An 18403-nucleotide genomic window follows, 5' to 3' on the forward strand; every position below is an offset into this window, starting at 1 on the left:
TTCTAGCATTTGTATCCAAGTTTCCTAGTGCTATGTCCTTAGAGGAAGACCCAGGTGATGATCTCTTTTCTGTTTCCATGGCCATCACACTTCATCCTTTTTGATGCTGCAGTAACAAATGGAAGCGTTTGGAGCAGACACCACGCCTCAGAAAAGTCAAACCATTTCCAGGAGGAAGACGAGATCGATGATGTGATGGAGTCCTGAAATAAACATGAAACTTTAAGGGAAAATTTGGCACGTTTCATGTGGATTTCCACTCAGTCTGTCAGTTGAGGCAAGAAACTCCTCAGTGTTGCTGTATAGACCAAATCACAGTGATGTTGTGTTAACAACAACAGTCACTTCTGTTTAGAAAGCTGGCTATTGATTAGAATTGCGGAGATACATAAAATCTGCAGACTTGTTTAATTCTGCTGTTATTTTCAGCTCTAACTGTAACACTTAAAGATATAAAGTTAAATCCAGTGATGTTCCTGCTGTGATTATTTTATGTCCCGTGTTGGTTTGCTAGCGTCTTTGATAAACCACCCGACACCACCAGTCGGACTATGCAGCCTGAAATATCTGTGAAACCAGGCGGAGTTCATGGACCAAGCAGTGATTCTCTCCCAGTTGTGTCCTCGCTTGGTTTATGTTGTGCATCCAGCTTCGACGTCTGGGTCTGGCTGCAGTTTATGCTGCATAGCGGCACCAAGAAGCTTCCTTTGGTTCGTGTCTTTTTCTGAATGGGAAGAGTGGTCGTAGCAAGAAAGCCAGTTAATCAGAGAAATAAAAAGTTACTTTCAGATTGTTTCATAGTAGTTAAAGCACAAATAAACACCCACAAAGCTGCACAACCCTGTGTCTTCAAACTAACGGTGGTGAAAGCATTAAACATGTATTTTAGCTGAATGAGATGGACTCACTTTTAAACATCATGCCAAAGAAAACATTAAACATACTTCCATTAAATTATATGTATGTGACACAGGGTTTTCTACTGAGAAGTTTTTGTAAATAATCTATTGACAAAAAAAGCTGAGTTCTCCTGCTGCAAAATTTGTTGTTCTTCCTGCATCCAGAGATGTTGTTGGTATTAAGAAAGAACTACAGGCTATTTCAGCTTGGATTTCTAGCCTCAACCTCTAGGTAAATCAGGGTGTGTGCTATATGATTACTTTTGTCACCTAACACTGTGTTTTATCCACCCTAGTGATACCAAGCAAGCAGGCAAGCAAAGTTATTTTTATAGCATCTTCCACATGCAACAGTCATAAAGTGCTTCACAGTCAAAGAAATAAAATCAAATGGAATTCAAATAAATGAAACAAAGATAAAGCACCAGAAAAAAATATGCTGGGAGCAGATAAAGGCACAAGATTCAATACCCTAAGCTACCCAAGAGTCCACAGAATCTTGAGCTTATTGGGAGACGATCCAAAAGCTTCAGGGCTGCTGTTTGTAAAGAATGATCTCCCCAAGTCTTGAATTGTGTCCTGGGAAGATTTAGAAGACCCTGAGTGGAGGACCTCAGCGCTCGACTCATAGTGTGGGGGTGCAGGAGATCAATAATGTACTTTTGAGCCTGGCCATGTAGAGCTCTGTAAGTGAGTGCCAAGATTTTGTAAGACACCGTTAGCCAGCTAGAACAGGTTAGAATCAGAGTTGCAATGATTAATTGATTATTAATCGACTATTAGATTAGTCGCCAACTATTTTGATAACCGATTCTTAATTTTAAGTCCAGTTTCTCTGATTTCATAATCTCAAAATGAAATATTTTCTGCTTTCTTACTCATCTATGACAGTGATTCTCCATTACTCTATGACTGAATATCCTTGAGTTGTAGGCGGAACATTTGAGGATGTCACCTTGGGCTTTGGGAAACAGTGTAATTAATTAATCGAGAAAATAATCTACCAATTATTTGATAATGAAAATAATCTTTGGTTGCAAATAGGTATAATATGTGACCATCTGTTGGATTGTGTTAGCAGCAGCATTTTGTAGACGGTGTAACGAGGATCTAGTAAGGGCAGTGAACATGAACAGATGTTAGCATCTCCATCTCAATTCTTCCTTCCTGAACAAAGATGCTCAAACGAGACAGCATCTTAATGTAAGTGTCAAATCACGTGGATTGGTTGAAACTTACACCAAGGTTATGCAGACTTGATTGACAGGACGATGATGGCGTGATGAGGTTCTGCCTGACTGAGGGTTGAAGGTTATCAGGAGCAATAATCAAAGCTTTTATCAAAAGGTTTTATCTGCATTTAACTGCAGAAAATTATTAGCCTTTCAGTTCCTAACAGAGTTTCAACACTTGCTCAGTACTTAAAGTTTATGAAGTTATAGGCGGGTGTGGTGATACCTGGTAACATGGGTGTCAGAAGCTCGTGTGCAAGTTTTTTTGGTTGCTATAGCAGCACTGAGGAGTATATTGCTTTAGTTGACCACATTTACCATCAACACTGACTGAAAATCTACATGAAAAGTGCTAAATTTTCCCTTTAAAAGCCCAAAACACAGAAGAAAGTAAGTTCACAAATCATTAAGATATTTTAATTCTAGTAAAAAAAAAAAAGATCCATACAAAAGTCACCTTAACACAAAATAATAAAATTACAAAAGCTGTTTACGACATGTCACTGCTGAAATACACAGTTATGACTCTTTTATAAATAACAATAAAATACCTGCTACAGTAATGAAAGGTAAGCCTCAGGAACATAAGTGACATGAAATCTCAAAGTTAAATGTCAGCATGTTCTTAGTTGGTGAAACTTTTAGTTCCTAATTGGAATAAAATGACATGAGAATGGATGGGTACTGTAATAGTGGGGGGCGTATTAATTTATCTGGGGTGATACACAATATTAGCTGTTGTAAAAGGTTTTCATAAAGAGTGAAGTGCATAACAGTCAAACTGAAGGCTTCATGGAACACCAGGCTTACAGCAGCTCATAATCAGCTACAGGAAATCAAACTCACAGTCTTGTGCTGAAACATGCCAATGTCAGACATACTTTATGGTGAAATAATTCACTGAACATGGAACTTTTTTTTTCTTTTTTTTTTGAACAGAACATATGGCACCCAGCCAATGTGCACTGAAAATTTAGAGAGCAACATGCAACAAAGCAACACCAGGGGGCAACAGGGGAAAATGTACCAGCCACAGTGGCCAGAGAGATCCAGACATACAGGTAGCACATGAGTTCAAGGTGCTCAAATGAGAGGCATTAAAATGAGCCAATTATTAATTCTCTCAACACCATTAAAACCTCAAGGCATGTTCAAAGACATGTGAATAATAGTACAAAATATTAACAGAAAAATGTGATGGGATCTAGCTCTATTGACTGTCACGAGATCACATGAGAGGTGTTAGAGGAGGTCTGTTTTGTGTCCACGACAGAGAGAAACTGTAAAGATGAGGTCTTCCTGAGAATGGCTGTTTGTTCCACATCAGCTCCAGACTGGTGCCTGCAGTGACGCTGCATCACGTCAATAGTTTGGCCCTTTGCTGTAAGGATCCCGCCTCATCATGCTACCATAGCACATGGATGGATCACACACCCCAGGCTGACCAGGGATGCCAGGACTACCGCTTTTTCCCTCTGCTCCGTTTAGACCAGGAGATCCAGGCTTACCTGGAGAACCTGGCTTACCGTACCCCTGTGGTCCCATTGGACCTGTGGAGATAAAACACTAATTTATGATCAGTTCACAGGAAACACAGCAGTAAAAGGTGCTATTAAAGGTCCAGTGTTTAAGATTTACAGGAATTTATTGGCATAATATGGCCAAAATGGAATATAATTATGCCACATGTTAAGAATTACTATGACTGACCCAAAAGCTTTGAGATTCTCACAAATGAGTGTTTAAAACTGTCTAAATGTCAGCTGGCCATAAGCTAATGGTATTTGCAGAGGGCATGGGTCCACCATGTTAAACCACCATGTTTCTACAGTAGCCCACAACAGACAAACCAAACACTGGCTTTAGATAGAGATTGAGTTTTGTGGCCTTCTTAACAAAAACCAAAGAGGAGTGAGACAAGACGCTTGCAGTCTGCAAGCTCACAGCTAGATGCCCAAAATTCTACACACTATTCCTTTAAATGTCAGAAATCTTTGGCGCCTCAGCAAACTTGCTTCCACGTGGCTTTCTGTAAATCAAGTGGATGGTTAGTCAAACTGAATAATCTTACCCGGAAGCCCAGGTGGCCCTTGGTCTCCAGCAGTGGTTCGACCAGGGTTCCCCTTCTCACCATCGACACCTGGTTCTCCTACAAACACAGGTGTACTTGCTTGAGTATCCTGCAAAACATCCTTAATGATACACCATTGTCTACGACGCTGCTTTTACCTTTGAGTCCATTAATACCAGGGTGTCCTGGCCGTCCAGGGTGGCCCAGCTGTCCTCTGGAGCCACTAAGTCCAGGAAGACCCCTGAGTCCCTGGGGCCCAGGTGGACCTGGAGGACCAGGAGATCCGGGCCGGGTTTGACATCTGGTACAGCTACCGTGCTGGTTGCTCACCAACAATGAAGGCAGCTCCGCTAGGATGATTGAAAGAAGATTTCAGAAGTGTGTTGACAACACACAGAAACACCTCATCAGTCAGTCTGTCATGATACTCACACTGAAGAATCTCTCTGCAGATTTGACGAATGTGATTGTCCGATATCATGCTTGCCTGGAATAAAAAGTGATGGATCATTTCAACTTTCAGTGACCATTTACTCCATCGTGTTTATCGGTATCAGATACAACATCATTATTAAAACAATATCAACAGTAAAGCTGTCAGCACAGTGTATCATGCACATACAGGTCTTCCTTCAGGTCCAGGTGGGCCAGGCAGACCTGTGTCCCCTGTCAGTCCTCGCGGGCCAGGTGGGCCTGACTGACCCAACTGTCCAGGCCGTCCCATTTGACCTTCTTGACCTCTCTGTCCTGCTTCCCCTGTTGTCCCTTTCTGGCAAAAATATCACCCCAGTGTTAGCAACACAGACACAATCCATGTTGGATGGAAGTACAGTGATGAATGCATTCAGCTTAACATACCTCTCCTTTTTGTCCCATCAGACCAGCGGGGCCCTGTCGGCGAGAGTCAGGATAAGTCATTAAATTAGAAAGTAGAGAGCCCATACCTCCAACAAGGCTGCACAATTCCCAGAATGTGTTTTGCAGTAATAGAAACTCAGCCTGAAGATCTGCATCAAAATGCACAGTTATAGACAGTCATGCGGGTTTTTCTAGAATTCCTAGATCTTGGAAATAGTGGTCATGAGTCTGACTTGCTTCAGATTTTCATTCATATTAAAACCCAGTGAGTGGGTATCAAGTTGTTGTAGCACCACCTGTTGGCTAAAGAGCATCAAATTGTCTGCATGACTCTGGTATGTGCCTATGTCACAGGCCTGGGCAATAAAAGAATAGTGACATGCATCGTGAATAGACTCTTTATCAGTAGCAATAAGAAAATTGTTGAATAGCTTCACTTAAGTGCATTAAAATGCAAACTGCATGAAAGCACATAATGAATATACCCTGGCTCAGTCTGTTATATCTCTTGATAATGGAGCATGTTTCGAGTGACACACAAACAGCCGATCGTTTAACTGGTGTGTTGCACCATCGACATATGACATGAATACAAAAATAGTTCTTTAAGTGTAAATCTATCACACGTGTACCTATTATATTCAAAATATAGTTGTTGAAGTCAAGCTTTTTTCTCCCTGTCTTGTTTAAAATTATGTCATTAAAAATTAGCAATCATTATTGATACAGACTGAAATTAAACATTTTTGCGCAGCCCTACTGTGTCATCTAACTTTGGTTGCAAATATCTTACAACTGTATATAACTAAACTGCAGGAGGAGTGTGATGTGTTTTGGAAAAAAATTAAATGGCAAGAAATGTAGGAACTGTACATGAGTGTGTCTGGCCTATGTGGATAGATTAGATGTATTGCACCAAGAAATTCCAAGAAAACATGATTTTACCATGGTTTTACTGGTAAGTGTCTTGGTTCAGGAGCTATGAGTGAAGACTGAAAGTGATTCATAATGGCCACATGGTGGTGCTGTCTACACTGAAAACTAAGTTACAGTTTATGAGCCTTTCTGTTATGTAACAAACAGACACTGACCATTCTTGCAGGAAGTAATTAATGTGTATTGAGTATATATCAAAAGACTTTGTCACAACAAGCTGATCAAAACCACTCACAAGTTCCCCTGGTCGACCACGGTCTCCTTTGTCACCTTTCATCCCCTGGAGAGAAAATCACTAAATTAATGTTAAATTAAAGCACTGGTCATTTTTGTATGTGCAGCATAAACAGATAATACTGCAGGATAAATAATCCATTCAAACATTGTGATCAGTGTATATTTTCAGCAGTATTTATGGGTGCTAATGTGTTTTAAATGCAACACATTATCACCCGTTAGATTTGATTAGACGGCTATGATTATACTTCCTAGTTGCCTTCCAGAGTGGGTTTTATGTTCATGAAATGAAACTGATCCAGTTTGGTGTAATGGAGAAAACCACGTTGGAAGACAGTGGAACAGCAAATAGCCAGTTAGACTTCCAAAAGACAAAATGAACGAATAATTGTTTTCCAAACCTATCATCACTGTGATATATAGCCACATTTATATAAAATACTAGGGCAAACACAGGTGTTGCCAATGATACGAATTAAAGTCTTGTTCCACTTGCAGTGCAGGGGAGCCTGACTCTGTTAGACCTGAACAGAATCTTTATTGTGGTAACACCTGTGTTTATCCTACTATTTCTTGTCGAAATGGCTGCCATTAGAAAAGTCTATTATTGGATGAGTTCCACACTGTGATTTTAATCTAACAGATCAATGTTAGTGACTTCTTTTGGACCAAAGTCTATCTAAAGTTACACTCATGCATATTTAAAGCTGCTGAAGTGCTGTCAGCTTCTCAATTTGAGTTACTATTTCAGATTAGTTTGAAAGAGGTCAACACGTTTGCAGTATGATCTGCTTGTCTGGCTACGTAAGCTTTGTGGCAGTGTCATTTGTCTTACCAGCTCTCCTCTTTCACCTGAATTTCCTCTTTGCCCCTGAAAAATAGTAAAGGTATGGATATAACTTTATAGTATGTTTTGTGGCAGGAAAACGAATAAAAGTTCCAAATGAAATACAAAAAATTATTGCCAGAATACATTGGTGTCCTTTATCTGAATTATTGAGGTATCTTTTGTTCAAATGTCCAAAAATTGCATGTGATAATTACTTGCTACAACCACAAAGCTTAAAAAAAATCTTAAAATGTTTCAACTGCATGAAAGGGGGAAAGCAGGAGTGTCACAACACTGGCAGAAAAAGATAATAGCAGAAATACCTTGCTGCCCTTCAGGCCCGGCATGCCCGGATGGCCCGGCTGACCTGCGTTTCCTGGTTCTCCTGGACTCCCCTTTAACAGCATGCAGTTTTACACCCATCGTTAAAAAGAGGAATACACTTCATTCATATACTATAAGATTTAAAACCAGAAAAACACACATCCTAGTTCCAAAAAAGTTTGGACGTTTGGACAACATAACATTTTTCAAGCTATATTCAATTGAATACAGTACAAGTACAAGATATCTAATGTTCAAACTGATAAACCTCCGGGGTCTCTGTTGTAGCTTCATAATGCACCTCACATTTTGAATCAGAGACAGTTTTGGACTGCAGGCAGGTCAATCTAGTACCTGAACTCTTTTATCACAAAGCCACACTGCTGTAACATGCAGAATGTGGCTTGACATTGTCTTGCTGAAACAAGCAGGGATGTGTCTGAATAAGACGTCCAGATGGCAGTTGCTCTAAAACCTGTATGTACCTGGCCTTCACAGATGTGACAGTTACCCATGATAGTATGGGCACTAACACACCCTCATAACATTACGGATACTGGCCTGTGAAGTCAACTACGCCAACAATTTAGAGTGTTCCTTCTCGTCTCTATCCCAGAGGACACGATGTCCATGATTTATGAAAGCAATCTGAAATGTGGACTCGTCAGACCACAGCACACTTTTCCACTTTGCGTCAGTCCATCTCAGATGAGCTCAGGCCCAGAGAAGTCTGCAGCTTTTCTGGGTGTTGTTGATATATGTCTTTCTCTTTGCATGGTAAAGTCTTAACTTGCATTCGCAGATGCAACAACAAACTGTGTTTACTGCAGTTTTAATGCAGTGTCACAGGTCACAGGCATTCAGTGTTGCAGTGTTGGTTTTTGGCCTTGCCCCTTAGGTGCAGAGATTTTCTTTGGTATTTTGAATTGTAGATGATGAAATGCATCCTTGCTGTTTCACGTTGAAAAATGTTCTTAAACCATTGGACTATTTGCCCACACAGTTTTTTTTTTTTTTTTTTTTTTACAAAGTTAACCTGTTTACCTGTTAAATGTTCCAAACAGGTATTTTTTGAGCATACCACAACTTTCTCAGTCTTTTGCTGCTGTCCTAATTTTTTTGGAATGTCTTGCAGGCATCAGATTCAGAATGAGGGTATATTTACAAAAAATAATAAAGTTTTATCCATTTGAAAATTAGATATTTTATCTTAGTACTGTATTCAGTTGGATACAGGTTGAAAAATATTTGCAAATCATTGCATTCTGTTCTTATTTACATGTTATACAATGTCCCAACTTTTTTGGAATTAGAGTTTGTAGTTTGTTGCATTGTGGATAGACACAGTGTAGTGTTACAGTATTTTGAATCAGACATGAGGCCACCTGCTTCGTATTAGATAATTTAAATGGGAACGTACCGCAGGCCCTGGTGTTCCTTGTACACCTGGACTTCCACTTTCGCCTTTACTCCCCTTGATTAAGGAATAAAACATGTCTTATGTTACAGAAAACATACAATGAAATAACATCCAAACCACATCATATCACTGACTGGATTGCAGCATATTTTTGTGAGGTTTGGGTGTATTGCAGCTTAACATTTAATTGTGTCTGGTCGTATGCTTTCTTTTCCAGTTGAACAAGCCTCAGTAATTGCAGTCTGACGCTCAGCCATAAAATCAAAGTATTGCCTGCCTATCCATAAACTAGCTTTTCACTCGTGTGCCATTTACCAATACACGTTGGCTTGTTAAAGGCAGATCAGCTAATGAAAAGTGATTAGGAGACAGAGCGTCCAGACCAGACAAGCCCAGACTGCTTACATTTCCACTAAAATTCCACTGACGAAAGCAGTAGGGCCGGATCATCGCTTAATTTAGCACTGCCGGTGAGGCCAAGAGATCGTTACTTGTGCTAAAGTGTATTTTAGAAAAACAGTGACCAAACAAAACATGCAATGCTGCTGACCCAAGCAACTTTCTGTGCATTTCAATCTATTCTGAGGTTAGAAAGCTTTAAAGATTTAACTTTATCCAAAGTAATGACACTGTACACCACAATACATCTTGTATTTGTTGGGCAACCTACACTCTTAGAAATAAGACTTCCAGAAGTTTTGTCTTTTCTCAAGGCCTGAGGTTCAATCAAAAATTATTTGCTTATGAAGAATCTTTTTTGAAGAAAGGGTTTGTTAGAACCTCTTATAGCCAATTCTGGATGAAACCTCTCATAGATGGTGCTGGGTATAACTCTTAATATTGGGTTCCCAAGCACAATTCTCTAAAAGGTTCTAGCAGGAACCAAAAATGACGAACCAAAGAACTCTTAATGATGCTAATGAGCATCTTTATTTCTAAGAGTGTAGATGTTGGGATGCAGTGTCACGTAACATCCCTCCTCACTGATCCTCTGTACTTGTTAGCAGCTGTGTAAGTGTACGACGTTGTGCTTGGACTCAAGTTAAATCATGTCATGGCTCGGCCTGCAGCTTGTCGGCCGCTGATGCCAGCTCGTGTGGATTGATCTACAGTATTGACTTTTCTGGGTCATAGTTTGAGCCAGTGCGTTCGCAGCCCCGAGCATGTAGAGAGGGATAAACTTGCATTATATTTAGTGCACAGTTTATCCATTTTAAAGACTGCATTAAATCTTTTTGATGTCCGCTGGTAAGATGAAAGTTGGTCATTATTTCTGCTAGCTTCATTATAGCTTTGCATCACAATACAGCTGTTTGAAGAGGCTCTAGGGGAGCAGATAATTACCTTGGGTCCAGCCGATCCTTTTACACCAGGTGCACCAGGTAAACCCATCTCACCCTACGGTAGAGAAAGAAAATGCTTTGGAAACTTGTCAGATTCAGTTTTAACACTGGTGTTAATTGCCCTTTTACAAACAGTGCAACAGTTGTTAACTTACAGGTGGTCCACTTGATCCTGTGAAGCCCCTGGGTCCAGGCAAACCAGACTCCCCCTTTAATAAGAATCACAATCACAAATAATTATACAAAACTGCTGGTCCATTTATTTTGCATTTACATAAGGAACTTGTTACCTAGGCAGGAGCTCACCTTTTGTCCGTTCACGCCTGCAACTCCTGGCAACCCAGGCATCCCCTGGGAGCAAGGAAACAGATTAAACCGTACTGCAGATAAATATATTTTACAATGCCAAACAAGAACACGTGAAGTGGAATTGTTTTTTAATGTTTCTGTTTGTTCATCCAGTCCTGATCAAATTATGTAATAGTATGCACTAGCATTATGTACTGCTAGAGGTTTACAATATTTAAAGGAGCAATATGGAACAACTGTCCATCCAAGAATGATTACAAGAGTCCAAATGGTGAGTTGGAGCCATAAAGTCTATATTAAATAGGTTGAAATCCTGTTTCCCTCTCCCCAGACTTGGGGAAGCTCAGGCAGGCTGCAGGAACACTGCAGGAGTGCATGATAAGTGCAACATTATAATTTGACAATAACAAGCAAGGTCGAGCCTCTGGAGTTGGAGTTCAGTGACAACCTGTCAATTAACAAATTGTTAAATTGTTCTTTATAACAGTTAACAAAAGTTTAACTGCTACAAACATCTGCTCCATCTACAAGATTATTAATGATTTGTTATGACTCAAAAAAGACACTGACTCAATTGGTGAACATTCAGTATTAATTTGAACTATAATTAATGTGAAACAGGCAAACTAAAGCCCAAGTTAAGGACCAGAATAGAAATTTCAAAGGAAGATAGAAGCGAGTATTTCAACTTAGCGTGTTTCCTTAATCTCTGATGACATATCATGGCCATTTTATGATTTATTGCAGTAAATATCTTACAGATTTCTCCTTTAGTAGAAATAACATTTTTAATAAAACCGTATGTTCTAATATGCAGTGTTTCTAAATTGATACTAAAAACAGGTTCCAGTTTACTTGCAATCACAGTGGAATAATTATTTCATTGTGTTAGTAACAATTGGAGCCAATTACTCAATAAAAGCAACTCATTGAACTGACATGTTGCATCAAGAAGTGTCTAATGAAATGTTATACTCCCCAGTTGTGGTTGGCTAGTTGTAAACAAGAGTAACGTGTTTTGGGGGCTTTTGAGGATAAATTCTTGCAAATTATATTTTTGTAAATAAATGCTATAGTAGAACACTGTCTAAGGCTTCATCACAATGTCAAACTGTACAGTCCTTAGTGGAATCATATGTCCTGCAATTGACCTGTGAACACGTCTTTTTTGCTGATAAATGCAATAATGCAAAACCTAGTTGTTATTCAAATTGCACTTATGAAAAAGAACGAAAACAGATACAAATGCATTGCAAGTTTATGTGGTTCAACAAATGCGGCAAAACCACTCTGTGGAAAGCCTTTTTAGTTTTTTTGTTTTAGTTATTTTTTTCTGAGATAAATGCTTGCAGATGATTAGTGGCTGCCTCAAACTGAAGATTGTGCAACATGTGTCCATAATGAATAGATTAGACAGAAAGCAGCAGACAGATGAGCAGAAATATAGATGGAGCCACCCAGATACTCACACTTAACCTATAGGTGGAGGATTCCCCTAACACCCAAGTGCTAACTTCATCTTGTTTTAACTTGAGGAAGTGCAGCCCTGATCCTGTTTCCTTGGAGACATCGTTAACTCTATTGTTCTGGTGGGGAAAAATGGCTCACAGCCTTGTGGAGCAACTGACTCATCTTTTGTAGACCCATCACAAACTTTTGGATCACATTTATAATCATGATCCGTGGGGTGGCTGCCCAGTTGAAACACTTTCTTCCTAAAACAGATTTGCCAGAGCACCACAGCATTCCCCCGATGAGTTACTTTCACTGCCTTAGATTATAGCCTGGGCCTGCCTGTTACATAACAGGGTTATCCTGGGATGAACTACAGGGGAAATACCCCTAATTTACTGGCTGTCAGGGGTTCTCTCTGTACTGCTGACACTATGTTAACACACTGCAGTCTTGCTACGGTAAAAAAGCGTTATGCATACAAATGTGCATGATCCATAAAATCAAATCTTGCACAGTATTGTTTTACTCCTCTGTTACTTACAGTGTTATTTCATGTCAGCTACAATTTATCTGAGAGGAACTTTGTAAACCGTAATGGAAAGCACCACAAACATAACATTGCCATTTTTCTTTCTTGCTTTGCTGAGAGGTTTAAATCTTAACACAGTATGGCAGCGCATTTCATGTCATTCATGCACAATTTGCATCAAATCCTCAGCTTCTCTTCCATAAGTCCAAGTAAAGACGACAATAGCAACAGCTCAAACAACCAGCAAAATACCAAACATGAGCACAATGAGTAATGTCTGTGTTTACAACTCACAGGATGGCCTTCCCTCCCATCAGCGCCAGGAATACCACTGGCTCCAACTTCTCCCTTTATACAATGGAGAAACAAAAGACAAAAAACATTTATATTTATAATTTCATTTTCATCCAGATTCCTACATACACATCATCGCTGCATAGTTTTTTCATTACAAGTTGGATTTATGAAATAGATATGGATCTAAAACATGAAGAAATCTCTTGGTGTTCATGTCAAATGAGGTTTGGAAAAAGACAAGGGGGACACCAGCACTGTATGACTACATTTCCATGGTTGCCAAACATCAACAACACAACTTTTGGGAACAGCAAAGTCTGTTAAGAATGAGCACGCCTAGTCAGCCTGATGCCGCTATTTTTCTCCTAATCCATGAGCTCTGTAACAGACTGTTCTGTAACATCAAAACAATCAAACCTTTTGACCATGTCCACCTGGAAATCCATCCTTTCCATCTCTCCCAGGTAGGCCCTGAAATCAGAGAGAAGGACTTAACACACAATTATAATGGCACGCACCCTCTGGGTTCTGAGTTGTTTTATACTTACAGGTTCTCCTGTATAACCAGGTGGCCCAGGAGGTCCCATGCTTCCTTTTTCTCCCTGGAAATATCACGCCATCCGGTTAAACTTGTTATATTTCTCACATCATGTTCAGTGACTGAGCTCTTTTGTAGAATTGTTTGCATCCTTACCGCTGGACCAGCTTTTCCTGGTAACCCTACATTTCCCGGGGATCCTTTTGAGCCCTGAGAAAAGTGAAAAGGATTATTATTAGATGTGATCTAAAACTAGTTTATATCCTCTATAATCTAAGCTGTCTGACTAATCTAAACGTTCAGCTTGTGATGATTCTGCCACTCAGAGAAATTAAGAAATTCATTAAAATTAAACACCAGAAAAACAAAAGGCAAAGCAAGCCAAAAAATAGTTAAAACATTATAAGCAAAATGCGAAAGCAAACAAATATAGGAACAATTCACATAGAGTTGAAGTATTAAATTAATATAGCTACAGATTACTTTAACATGAAGTTTATGTCTACTTCATTGGAAAGCTGCAGTAAAGAATAATTCTTTAAGGCCTGACTTTGTTCTTTGGGGTCAAAAACATTTAATCTCAGTTTGTTCTGTGTTCAATTGTAGGCACAGCTATTTATTGATATCTTCAATGCACTTATTTAGCAAATGTAGATGACTATAGTGATGTGGTGACACTGTTCTGTTCTTTCCTAAAAATGTAGGTTTAAAATGGACCTGTAATCATTTATTACTGAGGCATCCAGATTAGACTCTCTTAGAGAGATTTAATAACTGTAGTCTTCAATATCCTTGGAAAAAGGCCTGACTGAAGAGAACTGTTGACTGTCTGTGGTTAATCTGATGCTATGCAGTCAAAAACAGATTTAAAGAAGCTTGCAGGCATACTGTCAAGGCAGCAGGCAAAATTGCATAAAATGTGATGAAAATTTGTGAAATTAACCAGAGTAGTAATATATGCAGCTTTAATGACTCTTTGCCAGCTGGATCAGGAGGGACAAATTATACTGTGTGAGACAAAAGCACTTCAAAGACCCATTGTAATGTCTACATGGTCACAAATATGCAGTCAGGGTTTGATATTAGTCAGCAGTGGTCTTGATTTTCTGGGCTAGACCATGAATTTAGCAACTTCTTGGACTGAAACATAAGGGAGTGACATGTTTCACTGCGTCATTCTGGCATTTTTAAAATTGCACTGGTTGACCTAAAACTAGACGTTAATTAAATATCTGTTGAGTGGTGCCAAACTCGAGAGACTGATGTGTCACTGTGTTTTCACATTTTCTCATTCAAACAAACAGCATTTGGAGAAAGATGGGACATTACATCATTTATTTTCTCAAACTTTGCATTTCGTCATTCAAAAATATGTTAATCAACTCAGGAGGGAACAAATGACTGAACAGCGTTAAGTCAAATGATGTGTCCATCACTGACTGGCTCAAGGACTTTTGTTAGTAACAACTTTTTTTTATGTGGCTTCATTTTGAAAAAAAAAAATTTTTTTTAAATATAAAAAGGCATTTTTTTTCAAAGTGTAGACAGTTTCTTTTGTTCATATTCTGAATTCAGTATTCAGTGAAGAAACCAGCCCCAGTAACATGTGTTCATGTTCCTCTGGTATCAAAACATAAAAATGTCTCCAGCTGTGGCCGTCGCTACACTTGTGTTTGCTAGTAGAATTCCATTCCAAAACAAACGAGCTACAGCGAAGAAGGATTTAGAAGCTCAGGGTGCCACTGACTGGAAGTGTTGCAGCCAGGGTAGTAAAGACACAATAATGGAAGCCAACTGGTCGTGTTTGTGCTGTATTTGTCTTTGAATATTTTAGAGTGTACCAAATTATGTAACACCATGCATTATAAAACATGGACAGCTACTCGAAAAGATCAACACGTCCTAACTCCCAACTCATCAAATATGTCAGCTGGATCAGTGGTGCTACGCTTCAAACTATAATACTCTACATACTGTCAATTTTGCACATGTGGGTTTCCCCAGTCAAGTTAGCAGCATCAAATATGCAGTGTCCAAGAAAGGCCTGAGGTTAGACGTTCAAAATGAAAACTACTTGATGTGGTTTAAGCAATAAAAATACTTGGGAAGGTCTAGAAAAAGATCGTTTGGGTTAAAATAAGTACATTAGTTAGATAATTTAAGCATATAATGTAACTTAAGTATGTTACATAACTTGTGTGCATTGCATAAGTTAAAAAGAAGCTAACGCTGACTATTGGTTTCACAATAAAAACTAACCCTGTAATCCTGGGTGAAAGACTTGTATTTGTTTGACTCATGTATCCACCACACCTCCTCCGTCACCAGCTCCTCAGAACATAACACTAGAGGGATGCCTCCAGAAATGATGCTATAAGGGTACTTGGAGTATAATAGTTTTGAAGCTTAGGGGTGCTGACCAAGTTCCTGTATTTGATACATTTGAAGTGAGAATGGGTTAAGTAGGTAGTGTGAGCAATTACTGGTGTGTTTGAACATTTTGATGTGCTGAAAAGCCCGCTTTCAGTAAGCAGATGCGAGAAGGCGTGCTCACTCTCTCAGTTAGGAATGCAGATTTCTGTCAAAAATGAATCCTATAAACGTAGTCAATGAATAGTACGAACTGGGTGAACACATAATTAGCATAAAATGGTCATTCAAAGGTGATGAATGGTTGTGGTCATGAACAAATACTGCAGACTGTAAATACACAAACGGAGCTAATTTTTGGCCAACAGTCGCTCTTCCTCTTATGTCCTTGAATTTAGTACTTCTGACCTCATTTAGCAGACATCTCATGTTTCTCTTCTCTAGATCCTATGCCAGGAAAATGAGACTACACCCATGGGTGGTCTTACAATATGGGAGTAATTTGGTAAGGTAGATGTAAATGTGTTTATATCCAAAGAAAATCCCATACGCTACAGGATGATGATGATTCCCTCCAACTTTGAGAGAAGGGTTAGTGGCTCCCCACTGGTTGAAGACCTCATGTTCTTCAGAGGTTATTCTGTCATACATGGATCTTTGATGCCTTGACCAAAGATTTTGGAACATTTTCACTTGGCCCTTATGAAGAACAGTTTAAGTTTATGTGCCAAGTAGCTAAAATTTGAATTGTTGAGGAGTCAAAGGCATCTGAGCATTTTACTGATTCATGTGGGAGGATATTGAGAATATTTTTAGCCAGTGGCATGACTCTACAGATGTTGGTCATCTGGTTTGTCAGTCAGTCCAGACTGAAACATCTTTGATATGATTAAATAGATAGAAATTTTGTAAAGACATTCATGGTCACTAGAGGACTTTAGCACTACTGCCTGTCTTGAACACAAGCAAGTCGGAAATGCTCTCATTTTAATTTACGGTGCTGTCTGCACCAGCTCAGTGCATCTCACATGTCAGTTGCATCTGACAGGCGTAAACATGACCTTAAGCATTTATTTGGACTTAAAGTCTATTTTGGCTGGTGCCCAAAATAAATATACATAGACACACACACATATATATGTGTATGTATATGTAATATAGGTGGAGCACAGTGTGCTCCAGAGACAGAAAGCAGCTCACTCTGCTCTGGTTTTATCCCCCAGACTCTTCCTTCACTTTAGTTAGTAGCTCGGAAGCAAGACAGGGTAACTTTCATGGACAAACTGTACATTTACTGCAACAGCTTCACTGCTAAACTTTAATCTCTCTGCTCTGATCACTTGCTCTCTGTGCGCTGCCAGTGCTGCGCTCGCACACACATGCTGCTGTGTTTTTGCAACAATGATATGCATTGTGTGGATGGAAAATAGAACAGGAATATATTGCTCATTCACTGGATGCTTTGAAACATGCAGACAAGACAGATTCTACATAGACTGATGCTTCACTGTGCTTAATGTCACTGTGACATGAGTAACTGTGAATATGTAGACACGCTGTAGATGTCAAGCAGTATTTCTGAAGAATTTAAAAAGACCATTTTTGACTGGGGCAGTGAGGAAATATATTTTATCTACAGTTCTGTGAATGTTTTACTTACATGTAGGCCTCATTTGAGCAGAGCTTTTTTGAACTTGCCCTTTCACATATTTGGCAGATGTCTTGCTTTGCCATGTAAAAAGTGATGGAAAATCACTGGCAGTGCACCTCCTAGATGCTCATCTCATCATTCGTGATGCCTCAGACCATTAACACTCATTAGATGTCTCATTATGGGATTTTGAAAGAGCACTTTGATAGAGCAGTAAAAGCCATGCTGCTTTCATGTTAACTGGAAATGGGATAAAACAGATACAATAAATCTTTAGCAGTACATTCCCACATTGTGTTCCCTCTCCTTGTGTTTTTGTATGGCCAGAACCCAAAACATTTGACCTAATCAAAGAAAGTTGAGCAGACAGTCCAGGCACTAGTAAAAACTTAATTTGATACGTCCTGGACCTGTGAGTCAAACAGTAATAATGGGACATATGGTACAGCAGGATTTGCTCCGAGTGCACACATGTGTCTGCAGACAGCTGAGACGATTTTCAAAATGACATTAACTGCTTGAATTGTTTCCACTTCGGCCAACTGGCTGTAGTCACACTGATTACAAGGTAGGAGGATATGACAGAGGTGATGCAACCTAGAGAGGATGCATTACCTCACTGTATCTCAAAATAACACTAAATACAAAATGTTGTTCAGATGAGCATCAATAAGAGAGCAATAAGAGAGTTCTGGATAAAGCTGTCGGACTGTTGGGCTTCTACTCGCCTCTGCTGTGACTGTGGTTGATATCTTACTGAGCACAAATGCTGGACTGTCCCTTCATTGTTATGGATTACTGTATTCATTTTGGACTGGTCGTGTGAGTTTACACATTTCATCTGACAGGTGCTTTCTCCCTGTAGATCATACTCATACTTGCCAACACCTCTGATTTTCCCAGAAGACAAAGCAGGATTTGTTTCCTGCTTTGTCTCTGAAACCCTTTTTTTTTTTGGTTTCGAAATCCTATCTATTTTGAGGTCTGAAGTATGACAAATTTGGTCATACTGTATGCTTTTGCTTTCTTGCATATTCTTATCCATGCACATAATGAAAGCTGCTAGTACAGGGTACCCTTAGGGTTCTCCAAATTAAATTTAAGA

The 18403-nt window shown here is 39.3% G+C and overlaps 1 protein-coding gene and 1 long non-coding RNA gene across 4 annotated transcripts in view; one reads left to right on the forward strand and one right to left on the reverse strand.

Annotated features, from left to right (window-relative positions):
- LOC146315093 (uncharacterized) overlaps positions 1-18403 on the forward strand; it is a 74443-nt gene that overhangs the window by 32724 nt on the left and 23316 nt on the right. The window lies entirely within an intron of this gene.
- col21a1 (collagen, type XXI, alpha 1) overlaps positions 2527-18403 on the reverse strand; it is a 35058-nt gene continuing 19181 nt past the window's right edge. For 2 of the 3 annotated variants that reach the window (XM_084735964.1, XM_084735963.1), the window contains 17 exons: positions 13434-13487; positions 13288-13341; positions 13157-13210; positions 12737-12790; positions 10456-10500; positions 10305-10358; positions 10151-10204; positions 8807-8860; positions 7386-7457; positions 7069-7104; positions 6232-6276; positions 5061-5093; positions 4825-4971; positions 4635-4689; positions 4361-4552; positions 4203-4280; positions 2527-3681 (listed from right to left, as the gene is read on the reverse strand). In XM_084735964.1, coding sequence (XP_084592090.1) covers positions 3494-3681; positions 4203-4280; positions 4361-4552; positions 4635-4689; positions 4825-4971; positions 5061-5093; positions 6232-6276; positions 7069-7104; positions 7386-7457; positions 8807-8860; positions 10151-10204; positions 10305-10358; positions 10456-10500; positions 12737-12790; positions 13157-13210; positions 13288-13341; positions 13434-13487 — 1269 coding nt within the window. In that variant the 3' untranslated portion in view covers positions 2527-3493. Of the gene's footprint in view, positions 3682-4202; positions 4281-4360; positions 4553-4634; positions 4690-4824; positions 4972-5060; positions 5094-6231; positions 6277-7068; positions 7105-7385; positions 7458-8806; positions 8861-10150; positions 10205-10304; positions 10359-10455; positions 10501-12736; positions 12791-13156; positions 13211-13287; positions 13342-13433; positions 13488-18403 lie in introns of those variants that run through there. The other variant, XR_014771852.1, reaches the window with a different exon arrangement.

The sequence above is a fragment of the Lutjanus erythropterus genome, chromosome 14, assembly GCF_056507025.1.
Source record: "Lutjanus erythropterus isolate fLutEry1 chromosome 14, fLutEry1.hap2, whole genome shotgun sequence".
Taxonomy (NCBI): Eukaryota; Metazoa; Chordata; class Actinopteri; order Lutjaniformes; family Lutjanidae; genus Lutjanus; species Lutjanus erythropterus.